The 23,179-nt window shown below is 33.2% G+C and overlaps 2 protein-coding genes across 5 annotated transcripts in view; one reads left to right on the top strand and one right to left on the bottom strand.

Annotated features, from left to right (window-relative positions):
- The window catches only part of LOC134228632 (putative oxidoreductase YteT), a 164,502-nt gene that overhangs the window by 8,391 nt on the left and 132,932 nt on the right, over positions 1-23,179 (bottom strand). For 2 of the 4 annotated variants that reach the window (XM_062710306.1, XM_062710305.1), the window contains exons 1-3: positions 4,352-4,512; positions 3,240-3,349; positions 2,261-2,345 (exon numbers count right to left, since the gene is read on the bottom strand). In XM_062710306.1, coding sequence (XP_062566290.1) covers positions 2,261-2,345; positions 3,240-3,349; positions 4,352-4,355 — 199 coding nt within the window. In that variant the 5' untranslated portion in view covers positions 4,356-4,512. Of the gene's footprint in view, positions 1-2,260; positions 2,346-3,239; positions 3,354-4,351; positions 4,513-9,127; positions 9,207-23,179 lie in introns of those variants that run through there. The other 2 variants (XM_062710307.1, XM_062710308.1) reach the window with 2 other exon arrangements.
- On the top strand, positions 9,172-22,624 carry LOC134228634 (major facilitator superfamily domain-containing protein 12-like). The gene is made up of 11 exons (XM_062710310.1): positions 9,172-9,374; positions 11,436-11,855; positions 12,623-12,830; positions 14,039-14,165; positions 14,653-14,856; positions 15,399-15,491; positions 15,601-15,702; positions 16,902-17,072; positions 19,109-19,203; positions 20,321-20,451; positions 22,090-22,624. The coding sequence occupies exons 2-11, from the start codon at positions 11,603-11,605 to the stop codon at positions 22,209-22,211; spliced, it is 1,506 nt and encodes a 501-aa protein (XP_062566294.1). The 5' UTR covers positions 9,172-9,374; positions 11,436-11,602; the 3' UTR covers positions 22,212-22,624.

Raw genomic sequence — 23,179 nt, 5'->3', positions numbered from 1 at the left:
TCTTTGAATGCACAAGTATAGTTTGAATCCAATAACGGTAAAAAAAAAAGTAAGCTTATTTTTGTTTTATTTATATGAAACTTCTATTTCATATTTAGATATTTTACCTAAAAAAGACATTAATGGTAATGTGACACCCAAGCTCTGTGACAAACATGATGACTTTAAATTAACTTTTCATCGTCATCTTCCTTACTTATGCATGCAGCAGCAGCAATATACCTTCATCATCTGCATACGAAGTTTATATATCAGTTGATTCGGTATGCAAGAACATGCTCTACGAATGTACAATTTCTAAAACGAGGTAAATTATTGAAATACAAGTTGATGAAACAAGAGTATCAGCAGTTTTGCTTAAAGTCATCATTTCCTATGTTTTCTGATCGATACAAGGACCTTCAAGTTGTCAGCAAATACAATTTATCATTGAGTCAAATGCTGACTGAATTTTCGACGGATTATTCCGTTATTTTCCAATCATGACAAGGAGCACACGGCGGGTGTAACCGGTCAGCAGGGTATGCTCACTCCTCCATGGCACCTGATCCCTGCAGATGTTTAGGAGGTTTTTGCTCTGCTTAAATTTGTACTTTTAATGACTTTTTGAGCTTGAATATTATTCGTTATCTCCATATACACATGTATTTCATTCCATACTACATTTTAACGTGCTGCCTATTAAGGGTATACACTTAGTATTACACTTTAAACATAATCATGATACATGATTTAACACTTTTATGCCTTTGTCACATTTCCCGGCCAGTGGTCGTAGACTGGTGGTAATCGGTGGTAATCCGCGATGTGAGCGATGCCCCAACATCGGTCCACATCGACCTAGTATTCCTAAAGTATCATTCATTTTGTACAGCAGTGGGGTATACGATGAGAACCGATGTCTTTTTTGATAAAAATGGCGTGGTTGCCGGCCGGACACCTAGAGTAATCGGATGGTGACTGAGGCCATTTGGCGAATCGGTGGGGTCATCAGTAGAAAATAAATTGTAGTTAAAAATCAGCGATATCTCCACCGATGCCCAACATCGCTCCTCATCGGCAACCAATCATTAACACATCTTTTAAGGATTGGCCGATCGTCAAGTGTCCGTTGAATCTGAGGTCATCGGGGGATTGAGTGGTGGGCAACAAACATCGGCTGATCATCGGTCGATGTTCGACCAAACATTGGCCCATAGTCGACCGACGTAGGAACGATGTTCACCAATGTATGAACAATGTAATATATATCGGCCAATTAACCTTTTTAATATTAGCAATGCATCGCTGGGCCTTTGTAAGTCCGGCCGGCAATCACGCCATTTCTAATCAAAAAATGCATTGGTTGCCCATCGTTTACCCCATCGCTGGATAATGTGACTGATACTTTCAGGACTACTAGGCCGATGTGGACCGATGTTGGGGCATCGCTCACACCACGGATTACCATTGTTTACCACTGGTCTACGGCCACCGGCCATGAAATGTGACTAAGGCATTAAATTGTCAGTCGTTATCCAGCGATAGGGTATATGATGGGCAACCAATGCGTTTTTTGATAAAAATGGTGTGGTTGTCGGCCGGACTTACAAAGGCCCAGTGATGCATGGCTAATCATAAAACGATATTCAAGGGTAATTGGCCAATGTATATTACGTGTACATCTCTCATATATTGGTGAAAATCGTTTGTACGTCAGTCGACTATTGGCCAATGTTTGGTCGAACATCGACCGACGATCGGCCGAGGTCTGTTGCCCACCACTCAACCCCCCGATGACCTCAGATTCAACAGACACTTGACGATGCTCGGCCATACATCGGCCAATCCTTAAAAGATGTGATGTGTTAATGATTGGTTGCCGATGAGGAACGATGTGGGGCATCGTTGGAGACATCGCTGATTTTTAACTACAATTTATTTTCTACTGATAAATCCACCGATTCACCAAATGGCCTCAGTCACCGTCTGATTACTACTGGTGTCCGAGCAGCAACCACGCCATTTTTATCCAAAAAAAAAAACCACATCTGTTTCTCATCGCATACCCCATCGCTGGATAATGTGACTGATACTTTACTGGGTGTTGTTTGCCAACTCAATTTAATATTCATTACCTTAAAATTTCCCCATGGTTTCTTTTTATTGATATTAAAATTATATCCTTCCTCATTAGAAACGTAATTAAAGGTATAACTATAAGAATTGATCAACACTGTACACGTGATGTTGACCGATTGCTTTTATCTTGACCTGATACCTTGAAAAATCATGTCGTCCGGGATGTCACATAAATTCTGCAGTCTTCTACGCTGGTATTCTTTTGGATCTGCACAAGCAATGACCTGAACAAAAAGTTTATTGTATTATACTTTCATGTAAATTACTTGAATCTGATTCGTCGAGAAACATTTGTTAAAAAACACTGTTACCCGCTGAATAATGAAGCCACGCCCTCCTGCGTAGAAACAGTCAACATTACTTGACGACGGGTGGTATTCCAAAAAATACCGACTGCGCAGAATTTATGCGCGCACGGTTCACAGTTATATGTATTTGTATAAAACATTCAGTATGATATAATAAATATTGCATGTAGTTGAGTGTAACATTGAAAATTTTCACCCCTCGAAAACCATTGTCAACCGAGGCGCAGCCGCCTCTGTTGACAATGGTTTTCGAGGGGTGAAAATTTTCAATGTTACACTCGACTACATGCAATATTTACATAACAAAACATAGATATATAACGTTAATATCTTCTCTGAAAAATTTAGAACCCATCGGAAGCTGTACAAGTATTTTTTTCAATTCATGTTTGAAACAAGACGCCATATATGTGAAGCAAACAGTGTCCTAAGTGATGCTAAGTTGTTTTATTAAAAAACAAAAGTAACCTTGACCCTGTACAAAAAAGGGTCATGGCATATACGTGTACTTTTATAATAATACAAGAATCTGCGGGCAAGGTACAACAAAAATTGTAACATTGACCTCCTCTTGCTGCACTTGGATGCGCACTATATACACTTCCGTCATAAACTTTATACTCCACACCTACTGATCAGGTGATCAAGACTCACTTAAGTTTCTTATCCATATTAATTTGAAATTTATTTGGATTGGATTTTTTTTTTATTTTTTTTTTGGCTAAATTAAAAACATGGAGGCAATAAATCTTATTTATTGCAAATTAACTGAATAAATTTTAGAAATAAGTAAACTTGATGTCTATTTACCTTGAATTCCTTAGGTTTGCATTGTTGAAAGTGGGCATAACCAAACCCTCTCTGGCCGGCGCCGATCACTACAGCTGTCGTTTTATCCTTTTTACTGGTCATTTTATTTCCTGTAAGATGAAAACTTATGGTCAGTGGAATTTCATATCTCTATAAGATTTCATTTGTTCTAACGCATCACATGTCATACTAGTACGTAAGTAAATTATACATGATGAATTGTCTTTACGACTTCATTTAGTGTAGGTAGTAGAGCAGTTTGCCAATGGGTTATATAACGCTCACCTAAGTAACTACGGCCTTTTGTTCTTCACCCTGAGGGCTATTATTTGAAATCAACATTATCAACATTACTGACCTAAGGATGATTCCATATAAATATAACAAATCATAGCTTTACCGTTCTTTTAACATTTTTTAAAAAAAGATTTCTTCTCATAAATTCTTTGGGGGTCAGGCTTTAAAAAAAAAACTTGAGTCAACGTTCATTTTTATAAAACGGGCTTAACGTTATCTCCAATGTGTGCATCTACCACTCTCAAGGGGGTGGGGGTGTCGACATTGATTTGATTTTTAATTTTTCTGGCCGATTGTGGGTTTTGAGAAGAAAATTCAAACATTTTTTTTCACTTAGACTTCTAATTCTTTTCTGGTCTAATGCTCTTGATTTGAAAAAAAAAAACCTCTCCTTCACCAAAGCATGTTTTAGGCAACTAAGTGATTGAGATTGGCCCAGTGGCAGAAATTAGAAGTTAGAAGAAAAAAATATATTGCACGCAAGTGATGATTGACAATCTTTACAAAATGTAAATCTGTGTGTTGTTTTAAAAAAAATACTGATGGACTATACCTATTTATGTGTGTGTGTGTGTGTGTGTGGGGGGGGGGGGGCAATTCTGCAGCTATATATACCAGCTCACGTGCGTGAGCATTTGGTACAGGCTAGCTAAAAACAAACAGGTACTAACAAATAAAAAAACATTTATTTATCATTAATATAACGACAAAGTCGACATCTTTCGGAAGTTTATCTCAGGTATATATGCATAAACTTAATTAGTACATATGATAAGGCATCCCAAAAAAATCGTAGAAGAGTAGTTTTAACTTACCCATATATGATTATGCTTTAGAATACAAATTAAAAAGTCACGCTCTTCTTAATATTAGATTTCAAACTGAGAGTAATTCAATACACATTCATATATATATTAAAAATGTGCCAACATGGCACAGGTTAGTCAAAATCTATTTTAAGACATTTGACCAAAACAAACAGGAACTGTGTAGTCGCACGTCGCATCACCTATAAGATTGCTTAATCCAATAGGTTCATGACATATCCTATGAGTATAAAACTCCCTACACTTATAAAACAATAGAAGAATCTACACAATACAACGCAGAATGATATACAAGAAATTCGTAAAATATTCTTGTAAGCATTCAAAATTGAAGCGTTTATGTGACTCTGACATTATCTGAGCACGTGTTCTGGGTTTTGGTTAAAGTGCTCGGCTTTGCTACACACAGTGGCGGATCGAGGAATTTTGAAAAGGGGGGCTCGACCAGTTTGGGGTCAGGGTAGTGGCCCACAGCCACACACACGCACAAAAAACTGATTTTTAAAATCTTCTGTATATTTTGGACATAAAGGTGGGAGGGGTTGGGGCAAGCCCCCCTCTTAATCCACCAGTGACACAAAGCTGGTGGAGGGGGAAAATTGGGTGGAGATTGGTACACGTTAGGTTCCAATATCTTTCAGTAGCAAAATTGTTTTATTCGATCAGATATGCATTCTACATTTCTCTTCTTTCACTATACTCAACATAAAAGGGGAAGGGGGGGGGGGGCAACCAGACTTTCAATGATCAGTTTCTAAAGTAAAAAAGTTATGTCTGAAAAAAAAGTCCAGACCAGTCCCATCTCCTCGATGCTACGTGCCTGCAATCGTCATACAATGTTACAAAGAACTAGGGTCTCTTTAAATGGCCATGGATGTCATTAAACCAGTTGACTGTCGTACTCTGGCCAATTACTAAGTATAGAGACAAAGTAGGATTTGTAAAATTGTAATATTCGTAAAAGAAAGAGGGCGCTTTTGATTGGCATTCGGCATGCAGGAATCTGGGCGTAATTGAAAAGTGAAAATTTTATTGACATGTCACAAGAAATTTTAAATTTTTTTTATTTATCGGGTTCCTGTGCAACAGGAAAGGAAAATATTTTCCCGAAATTGAGCTTTGATTTCCTAAAAAATAACTTGAAAATTGGTCAGATCAGACATTTGGTACAAAATGTTACATTTTTAAACACATTTTTCTAAAAATTTTCTATCTCTGGGTCTTCTCTCCATGATTTTGAAACGTTATTTGTGTGTATTTAAATTCGAAGAAACGAATACACTTTTTTAAAAAATGGAGAGAAGACCCAGAGACCACGAAAAACGAACTTTTCAACAAAAAATCCAAATGTGTGAATGTGGTGCTTCTTTGTCCTTTAAAAATCATCTGTGTATGTGTGGTGGTGGTAGCTCAGTAAGATGGGCTACCTGATCAGTGCACTGGATTCGAAAAGTTTTTGGTTCGAGCCTGGCATGGGGCGTTAATTTTTTTTCATGCAACCAACCATTTATTTTGTCAGTTTCGTTTTATGTACGGATATATTGAAATTTTGAATTAAACTAGAGGTACTGTGAGCAATGAGCTCACTAAATGATACCCCCCGCCTCCCATAATGTCCCAATCTAATTAAAATTAGATCTTTGATCCGCTCCAGTTTGATCGCTACAGTGTAGCGATCAAACTGGAGCGGATCAAAGATCTAATTTTAATTAGATTGATAATGTCCATGTGTTGCTATATATTGTTTTACGGTAATGTGTAAAGAGGAATAACTCGTCCTATCAAATGTTATCCAGAAGCTTCTATACATATGACGTCATAGGTAAAGATATAATGGCAATGTCCATGTTTTTGCTATGGAAAACCTAAAATACGTGTGGAATAAAAAAAGTAAAATAGGAGGTGCACAATGGCAATATGTAATAAAGATTCTTTGAAAGTTTCATTAAATTTCACTTAGTAGTATAAGAGGAGTTGCGGATAAGAGATAAAGCGTAACAGACGGACGGACAGACGGACGGACGGACGGAAATCCCGATTACTATACACCCTCACTTTTCAAGCGGGGGGTATAATTAATTTTGGTTCAGTTTGGTTCTCGAGCGAAATCAATTCTAATCTTCTATTCTATATAATGTACATAGTACCCCCTAGGAAAAACGGACAAAAATGTTACAATCTCACACTTTCAAACTAATTGAAAAAAAAAACCTATGGACGTGTTTGTAAACTCTGACCAGCTATGTTCAGCCAACCAAATCATGGACATTTAAACCATAAATGTTTCGTACAAATGATTCCTGCAGACCACACGCATGTATTCGAGTTCCTTGCTTATGCTTAAATTCAATTCAATTCATTCATTGACAACACCATCATACATTGGCATATAGTCATGAATACAACAATTAACATACATAAAATAAAATATCAAAGAAAGCAAATCTAAAATATGAGCACATCTTTCGATCCAAAAAAAAAAATTAAAAAAAATAGTATCTTTATAAGAAGCAGTTTGATAATTTTTAGATCAGAATTTTACGCACCGATCAGCAGGTATACATATTTTTTTAAAATAAATTTATTCATTTATTATTAACTTTATCGTAATTTTACATGAATTCTGCATTACTCCAAAGGAAGAATTGCCATGATTGTGTGGATAGTCACTTCGTTATCTGACCGAGAAACGTAAATCTTCGCCAAGATGCATTTACAGACCAAAAGGACAAATGCATTTCGGTATTATTACACTGCAGTGCAGTGTGCTTCATTTGTCATATTTATTAAGCAAGAAATCAAGAAAATATACTTTATAACATGTAAACTACAAAGGTCAAAAACTGCTTATCCAGCGAATGAATGACGTGATTGACAGTTGATGGATGGAAGAAAACTGCTAAATTCGCTAAGAAAGAGATTTTATCCACACTTCTGTTAAATGTGACGATGACGAGAGAATGGGCAAAGGGGAATACTGAATCTGGACTAATTTCTTCGAAAGTTTTTTTTTCTTAAAAAAAAAACCCAAAAAACAAATCAATTATAAATTACGTTTTCTCTTCTTATTCATATTAATTTTTAGTGAAAATGCATGACAAAATTAAAAATACCTGACTCCGAAAGAAAATATCAGTTTTCAGAATATATACTAACAGTTTCTTGCGAGACGTCATCATTTTAATTCTTTCTGTAAATTTTAAAAACTTAAAATATTTATGTAGGTGCATCATTTTCCTATTAGAATACAAATACGCCAACAGAAATTTTACAGAAAAGTTTGAAACCATTTATAAAATATGCACAGATCTAGAGGATACTCGGGGATTGTATCTCTCCTATAGGATTCCCAGAGTTATAATTTCTTTGTAAAATAACGAATAAATAACATTGGACCAGTGTGAGGACCATAACGACGGATCAGTGTAAAACGGTAACGAAATTTTCAAACAACTCCCATTCCATATGAATTTTTTGCTCGTCAAAATTGTTTCGTGGGGGCAAAAATATGCAATAAACCGAATATCAGTGCACTAAATCCTTCTTACTTTAGAACACATCCGGTGAAACGTTTAAACAGTTTACGTTTCACGGATGTATTTATGATTTGTTCAACTCTGTACACAACTACACACCACAGGCGGACAATACTTAAGTGAGTGGGTTTAAATTGCTTTCGCACATTTTAACTCCCAATTTTTCTGATTTATAGATGTAATATTATTCATTATTTACACAACAAAATTGCTACTTTTCTTTTTTTGTACAAGTATTAAGAATAAATTTAAAAATTGTGAAAGTGCAAGGATGTGTTAAATAAACGCCTCCCGAAATTCGTAGTTTCAATAATTTTCATACAAAATACGTTTTTAATTTGATTTTCGTGTGAAATGCTATAGCAACATATAAGTCGTGAAATTATACTGAAAATTTCAGAAAATATTCACTTCAAATCAACTGGTCAGTGATACGGTATATAGAGAGAATCCTAGAGAAGTATATACATGAAACTTTTTATATTTTTTAATTATTCGTTGATTAAAAAATATTCAATTTAGGAGATACATTTAAAAAATCGATGGAATTGCAATAAAAATCTTTGCATACAATTTATGCGTTTCATTGACAAAATATTCATTTTCTAAGTGGAACTTTTCATAACTTATATGAATAAAATAATAGGGCTGGGCAATAATATCGATATTTCAATATATTGCAATACAATGACAAAAAATATCGTATTGCAATACGATTTTGTAATATCGATATATTGGCAATATGCTTAGAATAAGGAATTTTGTCATTAAAAATAAAAATGAACTTATGAAAGTTTGTCATTAAGCCAAACAGTAAGACTGAAGTTGTTTTGTGTGAACATTTCAGAGCATAACTTAGATGAAATCAACAAGATTTTTTTCCCTTGTTGGTTACCTATCTTAGTTATGTACATTCTGCATGTAAATTTAAGTAAATATAGTACGAAAATGCCATTTTTATTACCTTGAAAATATTGCAATACATATTGCAATACAATTTAAAATATCGCAATATATCGCAATACGAAATCTCGGGCCAATACCTAGCCCTATAAAATAAACAATATTTGAAATTCAATCGGGATCGGGATTACGTAAAGTTTTCAAGGGAAAACACCCGAAAAATAGAAGTGTAACTTATTTATTTCTTTGAGAGAATATTCCATATAAAACTATTGCCAAACTGAAGATTCAGTTCAATTCACCATTTACAGCGAGAGCTATTTACCTGTTATAAGTCTCTCTAGTTAACTCTCTGTGTTTATATGCCAAGAACCGATTAGACAGCTGTTAGAAGCGTTTGTGTGACTATGACTGTGAGGAAGCACGTGTCATGTCACATGGATTGTTTATCATTTCACAAAAAGCACATGACTTACAAAATGAAGTTGTGTGGCGGATTGATAGAACAACTGTTATTGAGATTGTCATGTGAACGCACCATGTCGTGATTTTCACTCGCAGAGGATTGACAGGTACAGCTAGTATATAATTAATATTTATAAAATTACTGTTATCAGAATAATGAATATATTATAAAACTTGTATTGTTTTCTATTGCTGCATTAAAATATGTTAACACTGTTAACAGACATCATATATACATGAAAGTTATTATGCCGAGTCATGCTTTTTAGTAATATTATGCCCTGTTCACACGACGAGTTTAATTCACAGTAATTAAGTTATGCGAAGTAAACTAATGCGAATCAAAGTAATGCGAATTAAATTGCGTTCACACAGCTAATGCGAATTAAAATTCTACTTCTACGGCCTGGCGTCAGTAAGGCTTTTATGATGTCATTTGCAAATCACGTCACCTTATGCAGGAGCAGATGCATTTGACATAATGTTACAGTGTCTGTATACACAGTTTAGTGATTAACACAATTTTCCTTAATTAGTTTTTCACTCAAAAATAGTACAAATACTTCAAGCTGACCACGGACATGTGGCATTTGACTTAATTTTGCCATTACGCATGCCTCAAAATTTAATTCTTAGGCCAAAATAAAAAATAGTCTTGTTTCCTGCTACCCGACCTACCCTATTTTTTTGCACCCGACCCTAAAGTTTTTTTTGGCTTTTGGGGAAAAAATTCAAAATTTTAGGAATTTCATGTTTCAAAAGTGAAAAAAAAATTATACTCAAGTTGTATTACATGAAATATATTTATAGAATATGAACTTACATAAAATTTGCATAAAAGACATGGAATTTCATTTTAAAAGATGATATCTACCTAGCTATGACATGTTTAATTTGTTTTATAGTAGTTCATATCCAAAAAATACCATTGGAAAAAATAAAATTAAAAAATAAAATAATTTTCCTACCTAACCCTATTTTTTTCTGGCTGGTAATTTAATATTTTTTTTGGCCTTATTAGCTTCGCTTAGGGTTCACATGGAGCTAACGCAAAGACAATTTAATGTGCAGTAAACTAATTCGAATTAAACTAATTCACATTACATTCTTCGTGTGAATGCTAAGCAAAGCTAATTGGCAGTAAATTTACATTTAATTCGAATTAAACTCTCCATGTGAATAGGGCATTAGTAAATTTTATATGCTTGTGAGTAACCTTTATTTTCATGATAAACGTTGCTGTAAGAGCATGGGTTACGAGGGGTGATCAAAAAGTTCGCGAACTAATTGAATAACTTCCATAAAAGAAACAATATTTGGTTTTAATGTTGATTATATTTTAAATTAATCCTCCCCGATTTTAATGCACATCAACCACCGTTCTGTGCTTGTGTGAATCACGTGATATTGGCGGTCACGTGACCCCCTCCGTAGCGTTCTGTCACAAAAGTTGAAAGATTTTTCTGAGTTTTATATTTCTTTCCCTGTGAGTTAATTTTTATGACAAGAACAGTTTATTTGTCAGAAATGGTCATATCTCGGCAACAGAATGGGTGGATAAGAATATCCTTTCCAAAAATAAGCATGACGACCATTAAAACACAAATCTTCTGTCTCGGGAGAGACCTTTATTCAAGGTGGATAGAGAATGGGTGCCTCCTTTTTATCATGTCTAATATGCTTAAAATCTAAAGTAAATGATATCTTAGGTATCTAATACTTATATTATTGTTCAAATATTCAACTATTTTTCAAAGTGTTAATTGGAGGTCTTTGATAGCAAATTGCTTAATTAAAAATACATATCTTTTCAAACGTGCTTTCACTGTGACATAGGATCAATCCAATCATTAATTGAATTTATCATTAACTGTGTAAATTTTGATACTGCTTATACAATAAATTGTGTCGTTTGTTAAACGAGTTCGAGTAACCTTTATTTTCATGATAAACGTTGCTGTAAGACCATGGGTTATATAACATAAAATATCAGAGAACAGTTATAATCATACAGACAAGCTATTGCTGACAAGTACAATAGTAAACTTGTAAACAAGAATACAAATATAAAATTACCCCAGTGGCCAATCGTTTTTTCATGACAATGGACTTTTAATTAACTTGTATAAGTGAGAAGAATTAAAACAAGAGTTTGAAATTATTTGCAGTTGATATCTAAAAATGGAATGGAAGTGTGAACACATCACCTAAGCAGTTATTTGTTTTGTTAACTTGGATGAAGACAGAAAACTTCCTGGAATAACCACATAATCTTTAAACTTTCTCAGTGTTAAATTGAAGACAAGCAGGACGTTCCTGTGAAACCATTGACAGAATGGGTTTACCATTAAACCAGAGACTGGGCTACAGTGTGGGACACGTTCTCAACGACCTCACAGCCTCAGTATGGTTCAGCTACCTCATTGTTTACTTTCATCAAGTGATGAACTTCAATAATAATTTAGCTGGATACCTGATGTTGATTGGACAAGTGAGTGATGCTTTATTCACACCCTTTATTGGCTATGAATCTGACAACACAAGAGGCTTTTGTCGGTTGGGAAAGAGAAAATCATGGCATCTTGTTGGTAAGTGGAAGTTCACTTATGTTACACATATTTAAATAAAATTTTCAAGAAGTACCATAAGAAGTGTACTTTTAAAGTTATTTTGTTCCGTTTTTTTGATTATCTACACAATCTGCCTGTAAGAAATAGCAAATGAAATTAATATATTGCAAGAGTTCTGATACTTGTGTTAGCTAACTTAATTACCAAAAGGCTCAAGCATTTTCTACTTCACTATTTCCACTTAATTAATAACAATTTCTTGTCAAAAACCACTGAACCAATTTCAATAAAACTAACAAGAAACACAAAACATCCTATATAGAGCAATTTTTGCTTTTATGATGTCACACATTTTTCAGATTTTCAATTATTTTAAAGAAATAGACCAAAATTTATTTTAATGTACTGTAGACGTACTTTTTTCCAAGGGGTCATAATTCCGTGGAATCTCAATTTCTGTTTAATCCGCAGAAAGAAAATTACGCAGATTTTCTAGATTGTCACTATATGCCTTACATTTATATTAAGTACGCTTGGACAAATTTCCGCGGAATATTTGTGACCGCGTACATAGCGTAAATTAATACCTCGCGGAAAAAAGTACTTCAACAGTATTAAAAAGTGCAAGCCTAACACTACATAAATATTCACATATTTCATTTAAATTTCAAATTTAAACATTATATAAAAAGATGATCAAGTTAGGACAGACCTATACTCAATAACTTTAAATCTGACTGTAAAACTATTGTGTAGTTCAATGTAATAATTATTTTGTTTCATAGGTACAATCTGTGTAGCATGCAGTTATCCATTTGTCTTCAATGACTGTATTACTTGTTCCAATGCTCCGGACTGGTCTAAGTTCATTTATTTTGCCCCGTTTGTGGTCATCTTCCAGTTTGGCTGGGCTTCCACTCAGATATCACACCTGTCTCTTATACCAGACCTCACGCAGGATGAAAATGAACGCGTAGAACTGAATGGAATTAGGTAAGTTTACATTAAACAAGCATTCTGAGAGTATTGCATAGGCAATACATGTCCCCTACCGGGTTCTCCTTTTCTCTTTAGGATACAAGCTCATTTGGAAGTTCACTTTAGTGTTTAACAAACCTGATCGTAATCCCAATTATGAAAAATTAAAAATGCCATAATTCAGTTTAAAAAAATCAATGAAGAGGAACAAAATTCAAAACTGATCTGTAACTTATCAAGATACACTCACATACCAAAAATCAGCTCAATATCTGCAAGGGTTTACATGGTTTAGAGAAAAATTGCGGAATACCAAGTGGGAATACCAGGGATAGACTGACAGACAGACAGACGGACAGACAGACGGAATGACAGACTCAAAGGAAACCTATAGTCCCCTCCGGTTTCACCGGTAGGGAACTATAATGATAGACCACTTGCAAATCAGTTTTGTAAAAGATAGAAGTTTATTATTGTTGTTATATATATATACATATATATAAACATAATCTGAGAGGAGGCCAGCCTATCCCTTTGTAGAGATAACTCCAAGTTATTCAACACATTGGAGGGATAAATCACCTGTAGGATGAAATGTCTATATGGCATAACACATGATCAGTGCATGTGATAAAAATGTAAATTTTAATGGGCCTTTTAAGCAAATCTATAAAAACTTGAGAGATACTGATAGTACCGCAATATTGTATCTTTGATAAGTTAATTAAACAACCTGGAGAGAAGCGTACCTTGTCGGGAATGTCGCAAACTTAAGATCACTTTCTGAAATGTATATTTTTATGAGGAAGTGTAAATAAGCACATTCTGGAGTATTTTGACCTGTATTAAAGTTCACAAAAACAAATTTTGTGAAAAATGTTCATAAAAAGAAATTGTATGAACAGATACATATACAATGTACCTGCAAACTAAATAAAAATTAACAGAGGGATCAGCCATTATAATTTTTGCACTCCAGAAAGTTGAAGTGTTCCATTGGTCCAAAATAAAATGTGCTCTCAAGTTTTCCTAGTCTCATTCAACCTAGACTGGCTCTGTAAATTTCTGACTCTGCTGGTCAAAGATTTAGGGAGACAGCCGAGTGTCTGGATGAACGAGACACTAAATTTTTCCAGGCACTTCAGACTCGCAGTAATTGTTTTGTGTTAGTTAGTACGATGATCAATTTAATAAAGTGATGTTTTATATGTTACTATATTTAGATATGCCTTCACCGTCCTGTCCAATCTGGCAGTGTTTGGAATCTTCTGGTTGTTATTTTTAGTCCATGGTGATAAAAGTGACAGCACAGAAAAACAACTATCATCTGTGGACGCTCTCAAATTCAGAGTATGTCTAGACTTTTATGCTGTAAAACATACACTATCCTTTGTATGACTATAGATATAGTTTGTTATATCCACCCTTGATCGGTCCATCCCCTATATTGCTTTATCAACATACTATAAAATGGACATGAGCGCACTCAGCTCATTTTCAAGAACAAAGAAAAATAATTTATTGAAATTTGTATAAATTATACTATAAGTTTCCACCATATGTTGAGTACTTTGCATTAAAAGCTGTCTCCATTTTATTGGTAACAATCACTGTTTAGGAGGAGTTGGATATTTCTGCCAGCAAAAAAATACCACTGTTTCCTTGGAATAAAAAAAGTCAGAATAACTTCATGTACAATGTAGCAAACTATTAATTTTCATGAGATTTATTATTTAAAAATTGTTTTAATTGCTCTTCATTTTTTAAACTCAGAATCAGTTATTATGATGAGGTATGGGCCTTGTCTTTAATTCCTCTTTCTTTGTATTTTATACAGAATCTCGTATTTATTGTTGTGGGGATGGGCCTTGTCTTCAGTATTGCCTTCCATTTCATCGTCCGTGAGCCAGTGCAGCATGAAGATTTAAGTGCAGCAGAGAATGCTTATGCTGATGGGTATTCCACCAGTATAGAAAAATCCACTGTGCTCCACAGCCGAATGACATGGTCATGTTGGTTGAAAACGATGCAATTTTATCAGGTACACAAGTATGATAAGTGTATAATTCATGTGCTCCAAGTGTTGAAGAAGGGACAGTTGGTTACAAGAAAAGTATCCTGCAAATTTAATCAATGATGATATGACCTTTTTACCAAAACCATTTTACAATGCAGTGTCCAGGGTTCGGGACTTCTATTTAAATTTGAACATTGCTACACATGCTATTTATTCCTTGAACTGCTCTGTACATGTACTTAATAACTTTTAAATTTTTATAATTTTAGATGTCTGTACATGTACTTTATAGCTTTTTTTATACTGTATAAGCAGAATTTTTAGCAAGGATTTAATTTTGGCATTATTAGCGAGGGTGCCAAGATTGCTAAAATTGAATATCGCTAAAAATTAATTGTGCTTTATTTGTAATAGTTTCTTTAGAAAGGTTTTTAAAATCGTAAAAAATTACATCTTGCTAAAAATAAAATACAAATTTTAAAGGACAATTTGCTAAATTTGTGTCTCCCTAAAATTTCCATTTATATGGTAATATTAAATTATTATTTAATTTCTTTGTTTTGTAGATTGCCTTAGTGTACATGTGCACCAGACTGTTTGTAAATGTGTCTCAGATTTATCTCCCTTTATATGTCACTGAAACTCTTCGACTTCCGAAGGTCAGTAATTACCATCAACTTTGCATTCAAGCAATTAAAAAAATATCTTTCTTTCTACAAAATGCAAGAACTGATCTTCTTGTAACAGTGAGTTTTCTTTTTCTTGCAGGACACAGTAGCCATTTGTCCTTTAGTTGTGTATGTCTCAGGTTTCATAGCATCCATTGCCATGAGACCAATCAATTCCATTCTAGGAAGAAAGGCAAGTGTTGTGTCTTACCATGAACTTAAACTGAACACAATATAAATATTAAGGAATGAAAGCAGGAACTGTTCGAAAATGAAGCTAAATTTTTTTTTTTTTTTATTAAAATAAAATACGAGGGCTGTCCAAAAAGTTAGTGGACAATGACATTTTTGTTAAAATTATAAAATGGTTTTATATGGATCTATTGTACATCAAAATATTTCTTATGAAAAACCAAGTCAGAATGATTTAATTTTTATTGATGAAACATAATATTTTTTGAAAAATCGGGGTCTTTAAAGATCGCAGATTGTGCACAAGGACCAGTCTGACGTTAAACTAATTTCATTATAATGTCAAACATTTGGATTTTGACTTAACACATGTTCATGGACACACACTACATTTCTTTTTTAAGACACAACGCACTTCCAAGCGCTAGCAATAATTTTTAAGTATTATAGATTATAATTTATTTACCTTTTAAAATTCAAAACAATGCACAAAAATTTATGAGCGTCCTCTAAATAAAGTTTGTATACAAAAACTGCATAGCCTAGTCCGACGCTGCGCTAGATTTATAACAACGTCACGAATAGAAATCTCCATTTTCAATAAATTACATGTGTTTTTAAATTCGTGTTGTGTCTTCGAATTTGTACACACTGTTGGAAAATCGAATATACCAATCTCAAATCGATACACTAAATATATTTCAATAATTTTGAGTTGTTTTAACAAACAGTTTGTCTCTTACGTCGTTTCAACCGTATTAAAACTTTTTTTTTATCGGACGCCCGGACGGCCGACGTCGCTTTTTTTGTCGAGTTTTGACACATATTTGTTAGGACTTTTCTTTAATATTTGTACTGTCTATGTAGTAAGCGATACTTAAGATATCATAAAATGATTATAGCCTCTTTATTTGCATTACATAAAATTTTCATTTCAATTTTTTACTTGTTTTACATTAAAATATTTTAATCCTCTTTAAATCCAGAGTTTATGTCATGATTAGCCTTAGAAGTGTGCTTTGCAATCTTTAAAGACCCCAATTTTTTCAAAAATATTACGTTCCATCAATAATAATTAAATCTTTCTGACTTGTTTTTTCATAAGAAATATTTTGATATACAACAAATTTATATAGAACCATTTATTTTCACAAAAACGTTTGTCCATTTTTGGAAAACCTCATATATAGAAAATATAAAGAAAATTAGGCTAATGTCTTGGGGCTGTTTTTTGGTGTTGGAGCCTGTGGCTGGATCTATTTTCTGAATGAGGGCAATGCCAGACAGGTGTATGGGGCTGTTGTCCTCCTGGGTTTGGGAGGGTCAACAATGCTGGTGACCTCACTGGCCATGACCTCTGACCTCATCGCCAACAATGTTGTGAGTTGTAGGAAGAGTAGAACCATCTTAAAGTTCATACGAAACAGTTCATAACACTAGGATTTTACTTTTTAAACATAAAGATTGGTATAAGAGAATGTTAAATTACATTTGGTAAAAAAAAATTGCTTTGGCTTAACAGAAAAATGAAGGCCTAAACTTGTCCACTTGATAAATTTGTTACCCGCTTATCGTTCTTGATTTTATGTTTGTATGACTTCACAAAGACCCATTGATGTAAACAGTGCATTAGATCTAGTGTAATTTTACTGTAATTTATTGAATTAAATTTAGTCTTTTTTGTGGATATGAATGTGATTATGTTTTTAGATGAGCTATCTGATTCTAAAGAACAGTTAACTCTATTTGAACTGATCGTTAATTGGGCACAGCAACTGAAAACGAAAGCTTTCCATAGTAAGATGATCCTGATGAAAACCCTGTTGAAATCAAGATTTTTCACCTCCAACCAAGATTACATATTTTGAATTAATACATTAGAAACAACAATCTTCTTGTTTGTTTTTTTTTTTATACGTATATGAAACATGATGTAACCCTAATCCCACTTTTCCCTAAATAAACACGGGGATATTGAAGTTGATGATAAACGTGGATCTATAAAAAGTAGGCGTATTTGAATGCATGAATCTGCAATCTGAAACATGGGCCGAGAACTAATGAAAACAATATATAGAAATAGGAGGTTTATAACTACATCATCGTAATTTTGCTGTCACAAGAAACGTGATTTTAAAACATGGCTCAAAACTTACTAGCATTACTAATATGCACGTGAATATACAAGCATGTACAGTAAATGTTAAGGTGCTGTTACTTCTATAACAGTTTAACAGTTTGATCGAGTAACCGCAGTTTGAAAATACTGATACAGTGCGTGCATAAGTGACAGAAAATATGCCCATTGTTTGCGAGAGGAGAAAAATTAATATTTTTACAGTTTAACATATTTTTTAAAGATATAATTTTTGTTTAAATGGATACAAAATTTTTTTTAAATACACACGGAAACGTAGGAATACATAAATAGCATTGCGTTTAATGTCTGACTTTTTAAAATTATTACGATAAATAAGGCACAGTGTTATGTGCAAATGTACCGACTTTGTTAAAAAAAAAAGTACGGGATGGGAAAGAATCAATGAGATAGGGAAAGCCAAAGAAAGAGTAAGGAATAATTGAGACAGGAGAAAACAAGGAGGTGATAGAATCATTTCATTTTCCATAAATAAATGAAATCATTTATGTATCATGTTTATCAGGTTTAGTTTCACCTTCACACACCACTGTCAATCGAATCCAGCTTTAATTATATATGCATGTGCTACCGATCGAGTATATATAATTGATAGTGCTAATAATCTGATCGTGCTTAAAAAAATTTTAATTGGAAAATTAACAAATCATATTTTGTGTTAGAAATTTATTCAACTGTAAATGCTATTTAACAGTGTCTATATTTATATATTACTCAAGAGGGTCAACTCTCTCTCTCTCTAACTGCTGGTGACACTAAAACATGCTAAAATCTTGCAAACATGCAACAGGATGTTAAAAGGCAAACACTATCTTGTTTGAAAATCATATATTTATGCAAAATTTGTCAAAACTGATATTTCTTAAAAATTACGCTGCATAAGACATGATCGGCTATATAAATATTAGTACTGAATGTAGCAAGTGGGTCTTACTGATGTCATAAGCAAAGGGAGATAAGCCGCGCTAGTTGAGGTTCATCTTTGCAGTCAAGTAGGCTGCCTGACTGTTATTTCAGAATACATTTCTGTATTGAATTTTTTACCTTTAAATAGCTTGACTGTGAATACATTGTATTGAATTTTTACTATATTATTGAATGAGTACAAGTAAGTTGAAGAAAAATGCATTTAGTTGATTGAACATGTTGAAATTAATTTTCACCTTAAAGGTTATTCTTTGTTACCATTTTCTTAATCTGTTTAATGTTTCTTGGAGTTTTTAATGTTCATTGTCATTTTGTTTGTTATATATTGTAGGAATCGGGAGCATTTGTTTATGGTGCCATGAGTTTCACAGACAAATTATCAAATGGAGTTGCAGTTGTGTTGATACAGCATCTGCACCCTTGTATGTAAGTACTTTACAAATAAGTAAATGTATGCAGTATGCGTAAAACATGTTTATAGCAAACACACTTACATGTATAATGAATTTACACGTACATCAGGTACCTGTATCAAAAATCACAGCTGCATTTGTATGTTATAATTAATTAGGGCCCCACAAAGATTTGCGGGTGCCCTATAGTAATCACTCCGTCTGTCTGTCTAGCTGTCTGTCTGTCGTTCTTCCATCCACAAATTTTCTGTATTTTCCTAATAACTTTTTTTTATTGTTAACCAATTAAGTTCAAATTTGGTATGTTGGTTTAATAGATATGGTAAAACATAATTTGATACTGAGATTAAATACGGTACCACCTCTGTCTGCAGATGAAGTTTGTTTTGAAGTTAAGTCAATTTTGAATGCTATGAACACTCTGAAATGTGGATTTAAATATACAATGTAATTGTTCATATTTATTGTGTTAAAATACCCTGCACAATAAGTTATGATTTCCTTGAATTCTAAAAACAAAATAGAAAAAAAAAGATATATCTTTTTTATTTTTACTTTTTTTTTGCTTTATGTGCATTCAAGATTATTATTAATTTTAACAGGTGGTTGGATAATAACCTCATTCTATCATTACAGAAAAAGTTCTTATTGTAAATTTAGAAGAAAAGGATGAGAGAGAAGCACAATTAATCCCTTTGGAGTTTGGATTAATTATTTAGCTTGCTGCAGAAAATTTAATAGGCTTATCTTTATCCGTCACTTTCAGATTAATGAAAACCTTTGTCTGCAACTGCTGTTTGTTTTGAAGTTAAGGTCAAGCCTTCATGATATTTTCATTCATTGAAGACTGGCATTTTGTAAACTAGCACATGCTTCTATATTGTTTAAATATACATTCAATGTTGAGTTCTTCTTTATTGCCTTATGTAAATACAACTACAATGATATTATTAACAGGTCTTTGGGATATTCAGAAATTATCTTGAAATTTTAAGAATACAATTGCTGTTGCTTATTCTTCACATATTTTTTAATTATTCCGTAATTAGCTGCACCCTTTTAATTCTACCCTTTCACGGGGCCCTTACTGACTGGTCAGTTTTCTAGTTTGATGATGTTTTTTTGGTCAGATCTTGTTGTCCTAGCTGTCAAGGATACTATCGCCTGGTGTTGACTTTTGTCCCCGGGGGTGTGGCAGCTGTAGCATTCCTAGCTCTGTTGACTCTCCTTCCAAGCAAAATTGGAGTCAGGTCAAATAATGGTAAGTAGACAGGTAGTGTACATGTAAGCAGTGTTTGAAATAACTGTGCACCCTACCACCTGAGACCCACACATTTTTCGTGGGCAAACATATTTTCATGGATCTGGCCCCATGCATATTTTTGCTCAAACTAATTCATAAAAAACATTTTCTCTGGCAACTCAAATTTTGGCAGGGCTGACAACTTTAAGCTGTCAGCCCTGCTTGTCCATCTTAATTCATGGTGAATTTCAAACACTGCACTGTAAGTGTTCCTAAAAAATAAATATAACATGCCATTTCTTGCACTTCTGCATTCATTAATTTGATTGTCATATATTTTGATAATGTTTGATAGAGAGGCAGCTTTAGCCTTGACATGCTGCCTGATTTTTTTAATGTACTCTTTAAAATTTTAATCCTTTTTAAACAATTTTGAAACTTTTTTCAATATAAAGTTACAGGTAAACAGTTTTTCATTGTGAAGGAACTAATTGACCTGTACAGGTCAAAAACCAGAGAAATACACTAAATAACTCTTCATCATCTAAACATTAGTCTTTTTTTTTTTAATTCTGGAAATTCTACTCTTCAGAGTCTGTTCACTTTCAATAAAACTTTGTACTCATGTCTAAAAGATTATCATTTCTCATAATCACAACAATGTTATCTTGCATAGTAAGAATGTAAAACTGCATGATACTCAATCCCACTGTAGTATTTGGTTATTTTTTTATAAAACATGGTACATGTTGTAGATCACAATTTTGAGTATTACAACTTCCATGACTGGTGTTTTCATGATTACTAAAATAACATTTCTCTACAAAATATAGATAACTTGAAAATCCTCCTGCACTCACTAAATTTCAGTCAAACTTGACAAGATGTATATTTTCAATTTTAGCTAGAAAATTTCATTTGTTCTTATTATTTGATTATTAGCATTTTGAAATACTCACTTAAGAAACTATTACAATTAACACAACATTAATTTTTAGCAATATTCAATTTTAGCGATCTCAGCACCCTCGCTAATAATGCCAAAATTAAATCCTCGCTAAAAATTCTGCTTATACGGTATTTGATTACATGTAAGATAAATCAAATTGAATTGTCTTTTCAAAATGCAATTCCTCCGACAACTATGATTAGTCAAATTTGGTACATATAAACTGTAGAAGAACAATTTTTTGTGGGGATGAAATTCTGTTGATTCATTGCCGAAAAAGAAATTATATAGGGACTGTTTTAGTAGGGGTATAACAATATATTTTAAACTCTCCAATGACCCAACTTTATGAACTGACTTTTCCTATAATCAGTTTTTTCTTCGTTTCGCTTTTTTGATTATTTGCTTTCTTAAATTCCCTGCAATATCTCTTATTGAGAGTGGGTTATGTTTTGGATTACAGCAAAACTCATGAAAAGTCTGGTTGTCAGTGAAAATGGCAGCATCGTCTATGACAGTGAGAGAGAACCCCTCCTGGGCAACAGAACTCAGTCCTAGCATGCTGCATGTATCATATTGTGTCTCTTGGAAATGGCACATAAGACCTGCATGAATTATCATCCTGCTTCCTTGGTTTTGGTTTATGTAATCTTTTTGTCTCTGTGTTATGATATTCTTTGAATTAAATGGTGTGTATGGCTTTGCAGAAAATGCTTTGAAAAAACCAGCTCATGGCTCAGAGGGAGATAACTCTGACAGTGATGAAGAAAGAAGACCTCTCCTTGGAAACCGTATCACTCAAAATACGAGCATAATGAATACAAGTTAAACTAAATGCTATCTTGTGTGCACATTTCATATGTTACTCTGATTCTCATTGAAATATTTATTGAATATACATATGTAAATAGCTTGGAGGATGGGAACAGTCGAGACATTTTTAAGCTAGTATGTTGTGAAATGGCCAGGAATGGACAGAAAAATGGCTCAGTATGGACCTTCTCTATATTGTTTCTATGTAGAAGCTAGGCCTCAACTAATTTCTGGTGAAAAAAAATAGTAAAAAATGAAAGAATGTTCTAGGAACAATGAATTTCACAAAAAGAAAATTATCAAAGTTAGCAGTTGATAAATGCTAATGGATCAATATACATTTGACTGTTTCCGAAACATTGATATTCAACATGATTTTTTGCATTCTGTTATCATTTAATTAATTTGAAAATCATTTGAACTGTTTTTTAAACAGAAGTGTTTTTTAAACATTCTTCTATAGCTCTTTAAAGTTTTAAAGATACTTTAACATATGGAAAACCAATGAATAATGTCACTCTTTTAATATATTAAAGTTGCTTCAAGGGGGTAATGCTGGGCATCTTGTAAAGATGTACAGTAGTTATTGTCCAGTACTTTGTAAGATTGCTTGTAAATGTTTTTTTATATATATATTTTTAAATACCTGTATGATTAAAGTGCAATACCAGCTAGTCTGCTAAATTCAAGCAAGAATTAACCAGATAAGTCATGTCATTTTTTAATAATTGTGATTAAATTAAAATTATTAATTATATTTTAATAGAGTTTTTATACATGTATTTTTATTTAGATCGGCATTATATTGCCTTATTATCTGTGATATGTATATTTTGCTGTTGATCATTCTGCTTCCTATTAACGGTTGCAATAAATTTTTCAAATATTAATTATTCAGAATGTATCCTTTATAAACAGAAGGATATACATGTAAATTATATACAGATCAAAAAATAATAATTTGTTGCCCCTGCTTCATTCAGA

This window comes from Saccostrea cucullata, unplaced genomic scaffold (genome assembly GCF_032062105.1).
Source record: "Saccostrea cucullata isolate Sc308-1 unplaced genomic scaffold, CSIRO_AGI_Scuc_v1 ctg547, whole genome shotgun sequence".
NCBI classification, from domain to species: domain Eukaryota; kingdom Metazoa; phylum Mollusca; class Bivalvia; order Ostreida; family Ostreidae; genus Saccostrea; species Saccostrea cuccullata.
This window is presented reverse-complemented; position numbering and strand designations above follow the sequence as displayed.